The following is a 14,953-nucleotide window of genomic DNA, read 5'->3' on the forward strand; positions in this document are numbered from 1 at the left end:
CATTACACATAAATAATTCTAAGTATTGATAATAAATACCATTATAGTATTTATAATCTATGTTTATAGGTATTGGTTCAAAATTCAATAGTATACTATTATGATAAATTACATATATGATCTAAATTATATGTCCATAGCAACATTATTAGTGTTTTTGAATCTAATAGCTACGAATCTCATTACGGCTACATACATTGAATAAACTCCAAGATTACAGTTACTGTATAAATATAAAAGTTGTTTTATGTATCTTTAGATTTTAAAAAAAAATTGGCGGGATTATTATTAACTTAGTTGTTATCAGATAGTGGTATTATATTCGTATTGTATTATTGATTCCTAATTTAAATTGCTTATAAATTTATCATTCAACTGAATACTAGGAATGAACACAAATAATTGTGATTATTGTTTTTATAATATATCTTGAAATATTTTAATATTAAGTAATTTGTTACTATTCATATGTAATATTGTAATATAGGTTAAAATAATTTTGATAAAAATTTAACAAAATTAAATTGTTACTGAGGGATTTTGTTTTTACCCCTTCTTTGCTATAATTAGTATAAACATTCATGATAAATGACAATACAGTTTTATTAACAATTGGTATAACCGGTTTCAATTTTTTAATATATAAAAATACCATTTTTATAGCATGTGTCTTAATTATTACAATGTCAATTGTCATTTTATTGTTTCTATTCAGAAGTCTCATATTGATCAATTCATTATAAAAAATTGTATCAGATTTAAATATAAAACAATAGCCTAAATTAATAATTTAACAATTTTAGAAAGTTTCACTATATTGATTTGTTAACTCAATATTGTAAGTATTAAATTTAGTCATACAAATGTAAAGAAAGTTATAATATTAATTTGAAAATATTATAATTTTGTTACTTAAAATATTTTTTACATATTTTCAATTGTGTGTTATACATTTATTTTTATTTTCATTATAGAAAATATTTCCCTAAAAAAATAAATTGTTTTATTATATAGTTTTATATTAAATTATTATGCATTTATATAAATAAAATATTCATTATCTCTTGTTATTATAATTACAATTTTATTTTATTTTTTTAGAAATGAAGTTTAATCAAGAGTATTGGGTAACAGAATTACCCAAACCACTTACTTACATTCCAATAATAGAACTAGCAATTCCAGGTATATTTTAATTTTTAATAATTGTAAAATGTATGTCATAATTTGTTTCTTATTACTTTATAAGAGACTGAGGAAAGCCATAATATTAGTTATTTTTTACATACTCAAGAAAAATTTATATTAAATATCTTAGGATCTCATGATTCATTTTCATATACTATAACGCCATATAGTAAAATAGGACCTGATGCATCAAGACTTGTGAAGTACTTAAATCTTATGTTTGGACCTATAATGCGACGGTTTGTTTACAAATGGTCTATTACTCAGACATGTAATATTCAACACCAACTTTGCTTAGGAATAAGGTAATTCTACATTTTTCATTATAAACTTAAAACATAATTTTAGTATCTTCTTTTCCTTTACCTTTCTCCCAACTATTTGGGGTTGGTCACCCTATTAATATTTTAAATTTTAAAAATATATTTATGTATAATATATAAATTTTAATAAAATTTTAAGTTTCATAAATATCATACAAGTAGAAGAATTGTTTTTATAATTTATCAAGTTTATATTTTAATTTTTTATTAGATATTTTGATTTACGGATGGCAACAAAAATAAATGACACTAATTTTTATACAGTCCATGCTCTTTATGGCGATCCAGTTATGAAGGAGCTGATAAATATTAAAACATTTTTGATGTCACATACTAAAGAAATTCTTATATTGGACTTTCAACATTTTTATCAGTTTTCCAAAGCTGATCATAATCGATTATTAACAATTTTAAAGTCACTTTTTCATAATATGATTTGTCCAAAAACATATCCAGTTGAAAAACTTAATTTGAATATAATGAGAACAAATAGTTGGCAGGTAATGAAAATATCTTACTACTCACTAATGTATTATATATTTAAGATTTATAAACAATTTAAAATATTGTCTAACTGTACTAAACTATAATAAATATTTATTATTTGTAGATGATAATTATATATAGACATAATATTCAAGATGATATGTTTTGGCCATCTTCATATTGGCCAACACCATGGCCACAAACAACTACTTATAAATATTTAATACAATTTTTAGAATCTGGTCTTAAGCAAAGAAAACCAAATACAGGATATGTTACTCAATGTCTGTTTACTCCTGATGTAAAGTTTATACTACGATACTTTTATTTAAATCTTCAAACTTGTTGTCTACCACTGAATAATTTAATACCAAAATGGATAATTAATCAAAAATCTGGCAATAAGCACGGTGTAAATGTAATAATAGCTGATTTTATCAACATGAACGGATTTAATTTTTGTGATATTGTTATTCAACTAAATTATAAACATTTAATAACTAAAAAAAACTGTTGAATAATTTATAACATTTTAATTATATTATATGCTAACTCAGTCTCTTAAAAGTCATTACTTATTATTAAGTATATTATGTATTTTTAACTATTATAATATTTATAAATATTATAAAATATTATTACAGAACATGACCAATAGACTATTACCTACCATAGTGCATGAAATATTGGACAACTTAAAAATAAATTTTGAACAACGAGCATGTATTGAAGAATTATTATTAAGCTTAAACTCAGTTTTTGGAATGACGTTAACTGAACATGCTCTTGAATTAATTGATGATGATAGTGTGTTTTTAATTCAATGTCATGAACGACGCATAATTCAAATAGTTGGCTCAAGAGGTGACATATATACAATAATGGAAACTGTAAATTTTTGCACTTGTGATTTTTTCAAATATCAAGTATTGACAGATAAATCCTTGTGTTGCAAACATTTTTTAGCTGCCAAAGTAGCTTTAATCTTAAAAAGCTTCAAAGTAAAAAGTGAAACACCTGGAAGTTTAACTTCAATAATGATTAGTGCTTATGGTAACCAAGAATTTGATTGAACAAACATTGTATGTAAAATTAATAATTAATTCAAATAAGACATTAGTTAGTTTAACATATTTATTTTATATTTATCATAGAAAAATTAAATATAACAAAATATCATTAAATAAAGTAGCATTCATTTTAATTGTTTTTATCATAAACTAAATTTAGATAATTTTTATACATATATACTATTCTTATTTAATAGCGATTTTTTTCTTTAGAATATTTCTTACAGTTAATATTAATATAAGAGGTAAATTATTTTTTTTAGAAATATAAGTAACAAAAACTATATTTTGTTCCAAATGTATAAGTGCAATGTCAGTAGAGCATCAGTTGAGTAGTTTCTTAATCAATCATACCTGTATTTAAAAAAAGTGCTGCCAGGAGCAACATAAAATTTGCCTCCTCCCCAAAAAAAATTGATATTACATGATTATAGTAATATAAATAGTTACATTAATATAAAATAAAATTCAGTAATAACTAATATATTATTTAAATTAATTTTTAAAATAACAATATTCAATATACAATTCAATAACAATGTTCAATAAGTTTATAACTTCATAACTTTTCCTAAACTTTTCTGCAAGGTTGTTTTAATGCCAATGATTTTATAATATTATCGTAATCAATTGTTTTGGTAATAGATGACTTTATTTAATATGGCTAAACTATTCTCCGTACAGTGAAAATTATATTTTAATTGAACAGCAAGAGTGCATAGAAACATTTAAAAAGCAACACAAACCTGAAAAAATAGATTCTATGTTTTTTTCCTTAATAAATGTATACATTTTAATAGTATTTATTGGATGGTTTTTGACGGTTTTAAGCAAACTCTGGAAATGAATACACTCGTTTTCAAATGTTTCATCCAAATCATTCTTGTATTTTTTTGCACCATCACGAACTTCTGAGGGTTTTTTTATTCACTAATATTTAAGAAAAATAATTATTTAGATATATTATTATAAAAAGTTTTCTTGTTTTTAGTTCTTCTATTAAATTATTACAAATAATGTAAATATTATTTTTGAAATAAATATATATAAATATATATATATATATTATATAAATAAAAATAAATATTAATTTTGAAATGTTGACGTCCATTGAAAATAGCATCTGGTTAAGTTTAATATATCTAGAATAAAGTCTATGATAATAGAAAAATATTCAAATGATTTAATTTCATCCATTATTGTATTAATGATTTTTTCAGACATAATTTTAATAAACTGTTCATAAGTAGAAAATTATAAGTAGGAAGTATTACCTTTGCTAGGGTTATCATACTTAGATATGTTTTGATAAAAATAGGTCATTCTCTGTAAGTAATTCCATCATCATAATAAAATTGCCATTGTTTAAAATAGATGATCCAAATTTTTTTATATTACCTCTAAATGATAATCAGTGGCTTGCCAAACTTTTAACAACCGAACAAACTCTGGTCAGTACATTAATCAAATATTTTTTTTTTTTGTTTTTATATGATGTATTAGTCTTGTATTTATTTTAGTTAAATCTGATGCAAGTCCTTTCATTTTATTGAAACATTTTGTGGTACTAGATGGGCGTTACGATATCCTCTCTGTGCTCTATTATAGATAACTGCAATGAGCTATTGACATTTTTGTCAGATTTTTCAAAAATTGAACAAAACAATGCAGATTCTAAGGCAGATGGATTATTTAAACAATTGAAAACTGCAGATACTTATATAATGCTTAAAAGAATGATTAGTATTTTTAGACATATTGAGAGTACAAATACAGTATCGTAAAGCATAACCATTGATTAAATATATAAGTATATTTAATCAATGGTATTACATTTTAAACTTTCCATTCAAATGTTGAATACTTTAGAAGATTTTATTTCATATTTGAGAGATACATTTCATATTTTATGGAAATCTGCAAAGAAAAAATGGTCATATTTAAAATTAGATGCATCAAAAGAATCTAGAAAACTAAGTCCTTTGAATTTTTACCTGAAAGCAGTGGTGCAACCAGGATTGCTTTTTGGGGGGATTGTGAATTTTGAAAAATTAAGTATTTTGTGTTTGGTGGGGATAAAGAAGTAATATTAAGTTAGGTTTATGAGTAAAATATTTGAATTACAAATTAAACTATTTATCTTCTACTTCGTATTGTGATACCACAAAAAAAAAAAAGTATAATACAACCAATAATCGAGAAATTGTAGTAGCAAGGTTATTGATGTTTTAATGTTGAAAGGAACGTTACAAAATGATGTACGTGAAGTTGGCCCCTCTAAATCAAGCTAGCGACTCCAAATCTTCACAGACATTTTGCAATTAATTTGCTATGTAGTTTTCAGAATTTGCATATCCAAAGTTTTTCCGGAAATTCATATTTTCTGTTCGGGAGGCCAACCCATAAAATATAAAATATATATCGGCAATCTATAAATAAAACATTTTTCGTTGACAATAGTTAATAATCTCTTAAATTTTAAAATTACCTTTATTGCTTTGCATAAATCTAAAACAACTAAATTAAGACGATGTATCATACAGTGTATATATATGGCTGCTGGATATTGTTTCTGCACTTTAGCTTGGACTCCATTAAGATGTCCAGACATGACGCTTGCCCCATCGTAAGATTGAGCAACTATATGAATGATTTCCACATTTATATTTTGTTCTTCAAAGAAATTCATTATAGCCGAATAAATTTGTGTGGAATTTCGGCCTCTGGAAACCAATAAAACCCAAAAATCTTTCGAAAACTTTGAATTCCACAGCATATCGTACACATACTGAGAACTGTTCATCTTTATAACTCCTAGGATCATAATTAGTTATCACCCAAATATTTTGTTTTAAAAATTTTTTTTCTTTAATTTATAAAATAAACATGTAGGTACTATACAGTTATTAATTATTATTCATTAAATTAATTTATTATTAATAAAACACTAACCTAGCTTCATCACATATAATAGAAAAGAAACCAGTGGCTGATATTGTATTAAGAATGGTTTCCTTAATGGAACTGGCACAAATATCAACAAGTTCGTTTTGAATCCTCCAACTACTATAATTTGTATCTTTAGAGTACATATTTTCAAAATCTGGTACAGATTTAACATATAACGTGCAAAACTCTTTAAAATTTCCTAAAGCACAAAATATTTTTAGTAACAATTTTATGTTTATACACATTAAATAAGATAGTATTATACTAATATGCATTTTTTTTTTAACTGCTACGTAAATGCGTTATGTTAATGTATGTTATAATTAAAATGCTATAGTAAAATGTACAATATTAAATTTAAGTTGAACATAATTTCAAAATTATTTTTTGTCTAACACATTTTTTAAAATTTATAAAGTTTAAAGTTAGAACTTTTAGAAGAAATGATTTTTATCATTGGTGTTATTACTAGTTCAATTGAAATAACCAATGCCTTATGATAATGTCACAGGGAACTAAGTTTTCAAAAATAAAGTGTACTTCATTTTAACATTATATTATTTGAAATATATAGAATATACCTTGATTGATTCATTCAACATTCTCATTATGGCCTCTAAAGGCAACACCTTGTTTCCCTAAAAACAAAACTATGTCAATTAAATGAGAAATGTACAGACAATTTTTCTTTATTTGTTCTTTGTGTGAAGAAGACAATTGAGCAAATACAGAACCTTTTATTTTACTTGAATGAAAAGAAGATAACTTGGCAACACATGTAACATGGCTAAGTGAAGTATTGTATTTTTTTAATCGGCTACACAGCGACAAAACAATTACAACAATACATTAGTAAATATAAAATAATAATAATTAGTATGTTTATAAAAAATAAAGGCAACAATTTATGTTTAGGTTTTTTTTAGGTAGGTATATATTGTATAACTTATAGTTTTTAATAAGAAATAATATAATCTTTCTAAACTGTACTGTACTGAAGAAATTTAATTTTAAATTATTAATTTAAATTAATTTTTATAAATGTTTGACTTATAAATCTTTTTAAAATATTTTCTTACATTATTTTAAAATACATTAATAAGTCAGATAAATGTATAAGACCTTATATATATATCCATTATTATTTGTTATTTCTAATTAATTAATTTACTTATTCTATTATTTTTGATTCTTATAGTTATAACTATATAATTCACGAGTTTTAAAATCAAACTGTTCACCCATCATATTTAAATTTAACTTTCACTTTTATATAATAAAAAAAGTTTATAAAATTTAAAAATTAGATTAAAATACCTTACATAATAGATGCATTAATAAAATTTAGCTTATTTAGCTTACCTTTTGCCAGTTAATGAATCCTTTTCTAGTCCAAGTGTCTTCACCACCACCAAACATTCTACAAGGGAAACAGAATGCTACATTTTTTTTTTTTTGAACTGTACTCTAACCACTGGTATTCCTTAAAGTAATCACTACTAAATGATCTATTTTGTTGACCAAATTGTGTTCTGGGATATATTTAGTTACCATTTAATTAATGAAAAGTAAAATTTAATTGCTAAAAATATATATAATATAAATATTGATAACAAACCGATAGTTTATTCTGTCTAGGACCAGTCTCCAAATTACCCAAGTCATCCAATTCAATAACGGGAAATTCTAAAGTGGTATTCTATACAAATATTTTATATCAGATTAAATACATATACAGTGAAACCTCCCTTAACGGACACCTCTAAATAGCGGACACCTCTAAATAGCGGACGTTTTTTCGGGGACGGGTACATTTTCACCACTTTTATATAGGAAAACCTCTAAATACAGGACACTCTAAATAACGGACACTTTTATGACATTGATATTAGTTATTTTTATCTTAAATTAAGAATTACTTTAGAATACCTGAATAAAAACGTTATCTTATGTGTACATTATTATACTGTACATGAAAATCTTATCTGTTCAGTCATTGAAATATTATCGCGTCAACGAAGTATTGTAACTAATGCATTGTCCTATGTGCATTTAGTTGTGTTTGTGGTGCCAACGTTTATTGTAGTGCGAATTTATTTATTTAACGTATTGTTTATACAAACTTTATTGTAGTGCGCTATGGCTAGCAAAAGAAAACGATTAACTTTAAAAGAAAAAATAGACATTCTGGAATTTCGAACATCAAATACAATGGGCGTTCGTGCATTAGCAGACAAATTTAGTGTTAGTAAAACACAAATTGCTGATATTATAGCAAATAAAGACGCTCTTTACAAAACTTGGGCTGAAAATGGAGAAGAGAAACGGAAATGGACAAAGCTACAAAAAACAGAAACCTCTATAATCAACAATGAAGTATTAAACTGGTTTTCAAAATTACGAGAAAAAAATCTTCCTGTTTCAGGACCGATGCTTCAAGAAAAAAGTAAGCAAATTGCTGAAATGCACGGATTTGATTTTAAAGGCTCTAATGGCTGGCTTGAAAAATTTCGGAAAATAAATAATATTTCTTTTAAATCAGTTTGTGGTGAAGCAGCAAGTGTTGATGAAGAAGCCGTTGATAACTGGAAAGCAAAAATACCCAAAATTATAGCAAACTACGCAGAATGCGATATTTTTAATGCAGATGAAACGGGATTGTTTTATAGAGTTCTACCTGATAAAACCATGGCGTTTAAAAATGAGATATGTACTGGAGGAAAAATTTCAAAAGAACGTTTAACTGTACTCTTGTGTACTAACATGTTAGGTGAGTTTGAACGGTCACTCGTCATAGGCAAAGCTAAACGTCCACGAGCCTTCAAAAAATTGGATATTAACAACTTTCCCGTCAATTGGTTTTGGAACAAAAAAGCCTGGATGACGACTGAAATAATGACTGAGTGGCTTATGAAATTTGATAACAGAATGGGTCAAAATATAAGAAAAGTTTTACTCTTTTTAGACAACGCGGCTCCTCATCCACATTTAAAAATGAAAAATATTGAACTTGTGTTTTTTCCACCTAACATGACTTCTCATTGCCAACCGCTTGATCAAGGAGTAATCCATCAGTTTAAGAAATTATATCGTACGCAATTGTTACGTAAAGCTGTTGCCGATTTGGATGCCAATTCAAGTCAACCTATCAACATAATGGATGCAATTTACTGGGTGTCTTCATCTACAAAAAACATTCAACCCGAAACAGTGAAGAAATGCTTTTTGCGGTCTGGCTTTAGGCACCGTGATAACAATGTTACAGACGTTGATGATCTACTTACACCAATAGAAGAACTTGGCAATCTTATTAAAGTGATTGACAATACAATTACGGAAAATGACTACATAACACTAGACGATTGCGTAGAGACTTACGACGCCGATATCGAAAATTCATCTGATACTACGAGCATGTCTACCCAAAATGAAGAAGAAAGTGATGAAGAAAATGATGGGTCCGAAGATCAAGAAATTCCAAAAATAAGAAGTCTACGAGAGGCATTGCTAGCAGTAAAAGACATACGTACATATATTTCTTCTATCGAGGTACAGAATAGTTCATTGTTCTCAAACACAATCCAATTAGAAAATGCCTTAACATACGAAATAACTACGCCTGCAATTAGTAAACAAACTAAAGTAACAGATTTTTTTATTTTTATTAGTTTTTATTTTTTTAGTTTTCATATTTAAATAATGTAAAAATAAAATAAAAATTTAGGTAACTGGTTTTTTTTCATAAATGTTAGTTTTATCGTGTATTTAATTAATGTAAAAGTAATATAAAATAAAATTAATGAATTTATTTATTTGTTAAAAAAAATATTTTCCTCTAAATAGCGGACACCTCTAAATAGCGGACAAAATTTCGGCGACCGAGAGTGTCCGCTATTCAGAGGTTTCACTGTAACATTTTTTTTAACCTAAATACTTATGGGCTTATGGGAACAATACACATAAGTGGTACTTAGTAGAAACTCATGTGGGTGCAAATATTTATGGTGATTCACAAACCAGTTGGTGGGGGGGGGTGTTTTTCCACGTCACCTAATATTTAACTACTACTATTACAAAAGTAATAAAAAAAATCTTTATGTAAAACTTTATTATATATTTCAATTAGTATAATATATAATTGTAAATATTAGTTATAACTTATAAATATATAAGGAACCTATTTTTATTAACATAAATAATAATAAAAACAATTACTGTTAATAACATATATTATAATTAAAATTACATTATATTACTATTGTTAGCATTTGCAATTCAATAACTAAAATATAATATAATATTTTTGACTGTTGTCTGTGGGTGCAAAATGATACTTTTGCCCCCTAGAAAAATTGTCGTGGGTGCAACTGCAACCTCATGCTCCCCCCAGATGCCGCCACTGACAATACACTTTAGTATTCATGCATGTTTTGAATATTTTTTAAAGTGAAATATGTGCATAGTTAAATAACTACATTTGTTCCATTTAATACTATGGATACTTTTACTAAAATATATTAGACTATTATAATAAAACAAAATTCAACAATCATCGTATTGTACTTACGACTTTTACATTCTTCGATGACGTAGGAATATAATCAGGATCGTCCACATCTTCACTATTTTCATCTGATTTTTTTACTATACTAGTTTTTTTACATTTAAATATACTGAACATATTTAAATTAAAATGTATAATATAATATATACGCTAATAAACGTGTTATAAATCACTTAATCACATACACAGAGGACTTTTAATTATTGCATTATTATATTATATATCAAGGAGCTGCCTATTGATATTTTTACACGAGAAACGAATGGAATCTACGAATTTGCTCTATAATAATTATTATTAAAATTATTGAACTAAATGATAATAATAAATATCTTTATTTTTATGTCAATAAGCCATAATAGTGGTAAACAGCAAACAGAACAAAATCATACTCAGTATTCCAGCTATAAGTGCTAAAAATAAGACTTGATTTGAAATGCCCTAACGGCCAAAGATCGTTATTACATGTGTTATAAGTAGGTAATTGGATAAGCCCAAGTCTTAATACCCAATACAAGAAACTCCTATTTCTATGAAATCATTACAAATCTTTTAGTCTGGGGTTTCGCGAGCGTTCAAATGCGTGTCTTTATGACGTGCGTCGTAAAAATAGAAACATTATCAGTTACAGGAGCACACGTGCATTGAATAATAACATACGTTGATACGGACGTCAAATTTTGTCGACACATTTTCTCTTCAACGCACATACAATGTCCAAATTATAAAATTCTTATATATTCCTCATTAAATAATATTCTTCAATTAAAATAAATTAGGGGTGCTAATTTTGGACTTGGGGATGCTAAGCACCCCCTGGCACCCCTGTATGTGCGCCAATGTTACAGAGTGACAATATTTATTCCTTATTTAGAACATTTTATAATAATGATAAGTGATCGTTTAATTAAAACATAAATCGTTGTTGAAGAGCTTTGTTTGTTTCCGATTAAAGAGAAAGATATTTCAGATACTTTTGAAAATGACAAAAGATTTAGTAAAAAATATTCACAATTATTACCATCTTTTTCTCCTTTAGTAGTTATTGCAGAACTTAAATTATGGTGGACTTCTCTACAAAATTTGTCTAAAATTCCATCTAATTTATCAGAATTACTTAATAATTGTAATGAAAATGACTATCCAAATGTCTTCAAACTGTTAAAAATCGTGGCAACTTTACCCATTACAACAGCTACTGCAGATAGGTCATTTTCAACAATGCGACGATTGAAAACTTATCTCAGAAATACCATGGCAGAGAACCGTTTAAATGGATTAGCTCAGCTGAATATTTACAGGACAATTGCAGTTCATCCAGAAGTAGCGTTGGATGAATTGGCAAAAAGAAAAAGAAAAATTGATTTAGTATTATAATTACATTTTATTGTAGGTGATAACTATTTTAACCCTGACATTCGGACATTATATATATTGTTATGTATTTTATTAACAATGTTTAATAAATTGTATTTCTTTAAAAATAATAAATTGATGAATTTAATTTTTTCGAAATATGTTATATTTTTACAATAAAAATAAGTATCCGATACCATGAAGTAAAGTATGTTAAGTTTAAATTTGCTGAATTCCCTCTCCAATAAAAAGTTCCTGGCTACGTCACTGTCTTTAATATTAAAGTAAATTGAATCAAACTTTAAGGGAAGAACATTATTTGTGTTTTATTGGTCGGTTTTTTCCGATATTTAAATTTGTAAGCGTGTTATGAGTATGTAAAATATAACATTTAAAAAAACATCATAACTCGCTAAAAAATTAAAATGTCGGAAAAAACCGACCAACAAAACACAGATTATGTTCTTCCCATATAATTTGATTATAGGTCAGTTGACTCTAATATTAACGTTAATTTCATTACATTTGAATCACTGAACGCAAATTTGCTATGTTGTACGTATGTCAGACGGAGACAACACATTCGGGTGTGACGTCCTCTTTAACATGGTATATAAGAGTAGGGGTAATCTACAGTTTATTTTAAGTTTTGGTAGGACTATAGCCACTCCAGATTTTTTACCTTATTTGCGCCTATGCTAAACATACATTATCTTAAATCCATGCTCAATTGCCTATATTATCATTTTATCATCGATAATCATTTTCACTTTTTGTTTTCAGCTACACTTTCATTAGTAGAAAGAATAACATATAAGATAAACGTCTTGAACTTAGTTTAAGCCAAAAGTCCATAAATAGTGACTCAATGATATTTAAATAATAATAAAAAAAATGACACATATAAGATAAGAGACAATTGATAAGATTTGGTATTCTATGACGTCACTGTGATATATTTTGTAATCACTTCACATATTTCACAGTGAGACGTGAATTACTGTTATATGAATTAATGTTAGAGTATTAACATAATATATTTACTAGTTATTATTATTATTATATAGTGAAATTTATTTAGAAAAATATTAACTGTTGACCAACGGTTTGTTTTTTAGTTATCCTACCAATCATAGTATATCAAAGTAATTAAAAATGTGTGCTAAAATGGCATTCACTCATCAACCTGGCACTGCCATGGAGTGCCTTAGTGTAAGTCCTTCAATAAATTAATTTTATCACAAATATAAAAGTATAAACCTAAGAAGTAACTGAAATTTTAGATACCTATTACTCTAACCAAAGAATCAGCAATTGATACTGATGGCCGTGAATTATTAAAATGTGGATTCAAAATTGGTGGAGGCATTGATCAAGATTTTAGGAAAAGTCCTCAAGGATATACAGATAATGTAAGACTATATTAAGTCTTTTATTATCTGTCATCTAATTATTTAAATTATATTTTGAAGGGAATTTATGTTACTGAAGTACATGATGGAAGTCCAGCATCAAGGTCTGGATTACGAATACATGATAAAATACTACAAGTAATTACAATAATTATAATTATATATTTACAATTTTAATAATTTATGATAATGCATATAGTGTAATGGATATGATTTCACAATGGTTACCCATAAGAAAGCTGTGGATTATATCAAGAAACATAAAGTACTAAATTTATTAGTTGCCAGAAGAGGTGTTACTTCTACATAAAATAATACAACTTCATTAAATTGTCTCTATTGCTACATACAACCAAAGGTTATTATTAATTAAAATATTTATCCTATTTCATAAAAATTAGTAATAACAATGTGTTTTATCAAAAAATGTAATTTATTTTAATATTCTTATATTCCAAAACTGTTGATTAATATTATTTTGCATAATAATTTCTAGTTACAATTAAAAGTTAAATAAACCCTTGATCATATGAAAACCTATTATATAGATAATTCAATTTTGTCACGTTATAAATTATATGATATTACTAGATGAGGTAGTTAAAAACTTGTCAAAAACAAATTTTTTTTTTTTTTTTTGGCCCATTCATTTGACCAAGAACAGTCTTAATAGATTATATTTTATTCATATTTTTTTATTAAACATTGATATTATATAAGATATATTGTAAAAGCTGTTGAATGAGTTATTATTTTATACTTATTTACTTAATTATTAACAAAACATAATAATAGTTTACTTATTTTAATATAGTTCGAAAAAGTATATATTTGTAATTTTTATGTTCCTTTTCGTATACCTTCTTTAAGTTTTGATTTTGTAACATTAGATACTTTTCTTAATTAATTTTTGGTTTTCAACCATGTTAAGAACAGAATTCATTCAATAATTTATTATTTTTCATTTTTCATAAAACCAATTTCTTATTCTGCAATTTCTTTTACAATTGAATAGCTTTAGTCCAGTCTGTTATGTATATTAAAGTTTTTGATGTTTAATTCTATTACATGATTATACATAAAACGATGGGCACACCACTGTTCTTACTATTATAAATTATAATACCAATGGTAGTTAAGTAGCTTTCATAAAAACATAGTTTTATTTACTGAATCAAAATTCAGTCAATGACCTTTATTTAAAACCAAAGTTAATTGCCATTTATAATGTTATTAAAGCATATTTTTTCTACTAGTTGAAAGTAATTCATAATTAAATAAAAAAATTGCATTTATTTTGCGAGATTATCAATACAATATAGTTATATCATACACAGTACTAAGCATTTATTGATATTATTAATTTGATTAATTATACATATTATTGAATAATTATAGTATATTTGTGTCCTTATCAAGTTGATTTTATATTATTATAGTTTTTTAATTTTTATTATTATTATTCTTCATGTGTTTCTTTATTAATTAATTAAGTTAAACTAAATTTTTATATTTGAGTAAGTTACCCAATGTAAACATTAATACATATATATATATATATATATATATTTATGTGTGTATGTATAATTTTTTTAAACATAATTT

At 25.6% G+C, this 14,953-nt stretch overlaps 3 protein-coding genes across 4 annotated transcripts; all 3 read left to right on the forward strand.

The window, feature by feature from the left end:
• Positions 1-563: 563 nt before the first annotated feature.
• On the forward strand, positions 564-3,070 carry LOC112682228 (PI-PLC X domain-containing protein 3). The gene is made up of 6 exons (XM_025552747.1): positions 564-838; positions 1,102-1,185; positions 1,319-1,493; positions 1,723-2,011; positions 2,122-2,510; positions 2,743-3,070. The coding sequence occupies exons 2-6, from the start codon at positions 1,104-1,106 to the stop codon at positions 3,068-3,070; spliced, it is 1,263 nt and encodes a 420-aa protein (XP_025408532.1). The 5' UTR covers positions 564-838; positions 1,102-1,103.
• On the forward strand, positions 3,023-13,750 carry LOC112682215 (uncharacterized protein C45G9.7). Of its 2 annotated transcripts, XM_025552730.1 has the most exons (5): positions 3,023-3,079; positions 13,055-13,148; positions 13,220-13,348; positions 13,409-13,486; positions 13,548-13,750. In XM_025552730.1, exons 2-5 carry the CDS (start codon positions 13,092-13,094, stop codon positions 13,656-13,658), a joined length of 375 nt encoding a protein of 124 aa, XP_025408515.1. In that variant the 5' UTR covers positions 3,023-3,079; positions 13,055-13,091; the 3' UTR covers positions 13,659-13,750. The 2 variants fall into 2 exon arrangements, with proteins under 2 accessions (XP_025408515.1, XP_025408514.1); XM_025552729.1 differs by lacking the exon at positions 3,023-3,079 and having other exon boundaries at positions 12,960-13,148; positions 13,548-13,749.
• On the forward strand, positions 7,951-11,010 carry LOC112682229 (tigger transposable element-derived protein 4-like). Its single transcript, XM_025552748.1, has 3 exons — positions 7,951-8,462; positions 8,559-9,695; positions 10,934-11,010. Exons 1-3 carry the CDS (start codon positions 8,156-8,158, stop codon positions 11,008-11,010), a joined length of 1,521 nt encoding a protein of 506 aa, XP_025408533.1. The 5' UTR covers positions 7,951-8,155.
• Positions 13,751-14,953: the final 1,203 nt, after the last annotated feature.

Source organism: Sipha flava, unplaced genomic scaffold (assembly GCF_003268045.1).
Source record: "Sipha flava isolate LNK unplaced genomic scaffold, YSA_version1 200_pilon_pilon, whole genome shotgun sequence".
Lineage (NCBI taxonomy): Eukaryota > Metazoa > Arthropoda > Insecta > Hemiptera > Aphididae > Sipha > Sipha flava.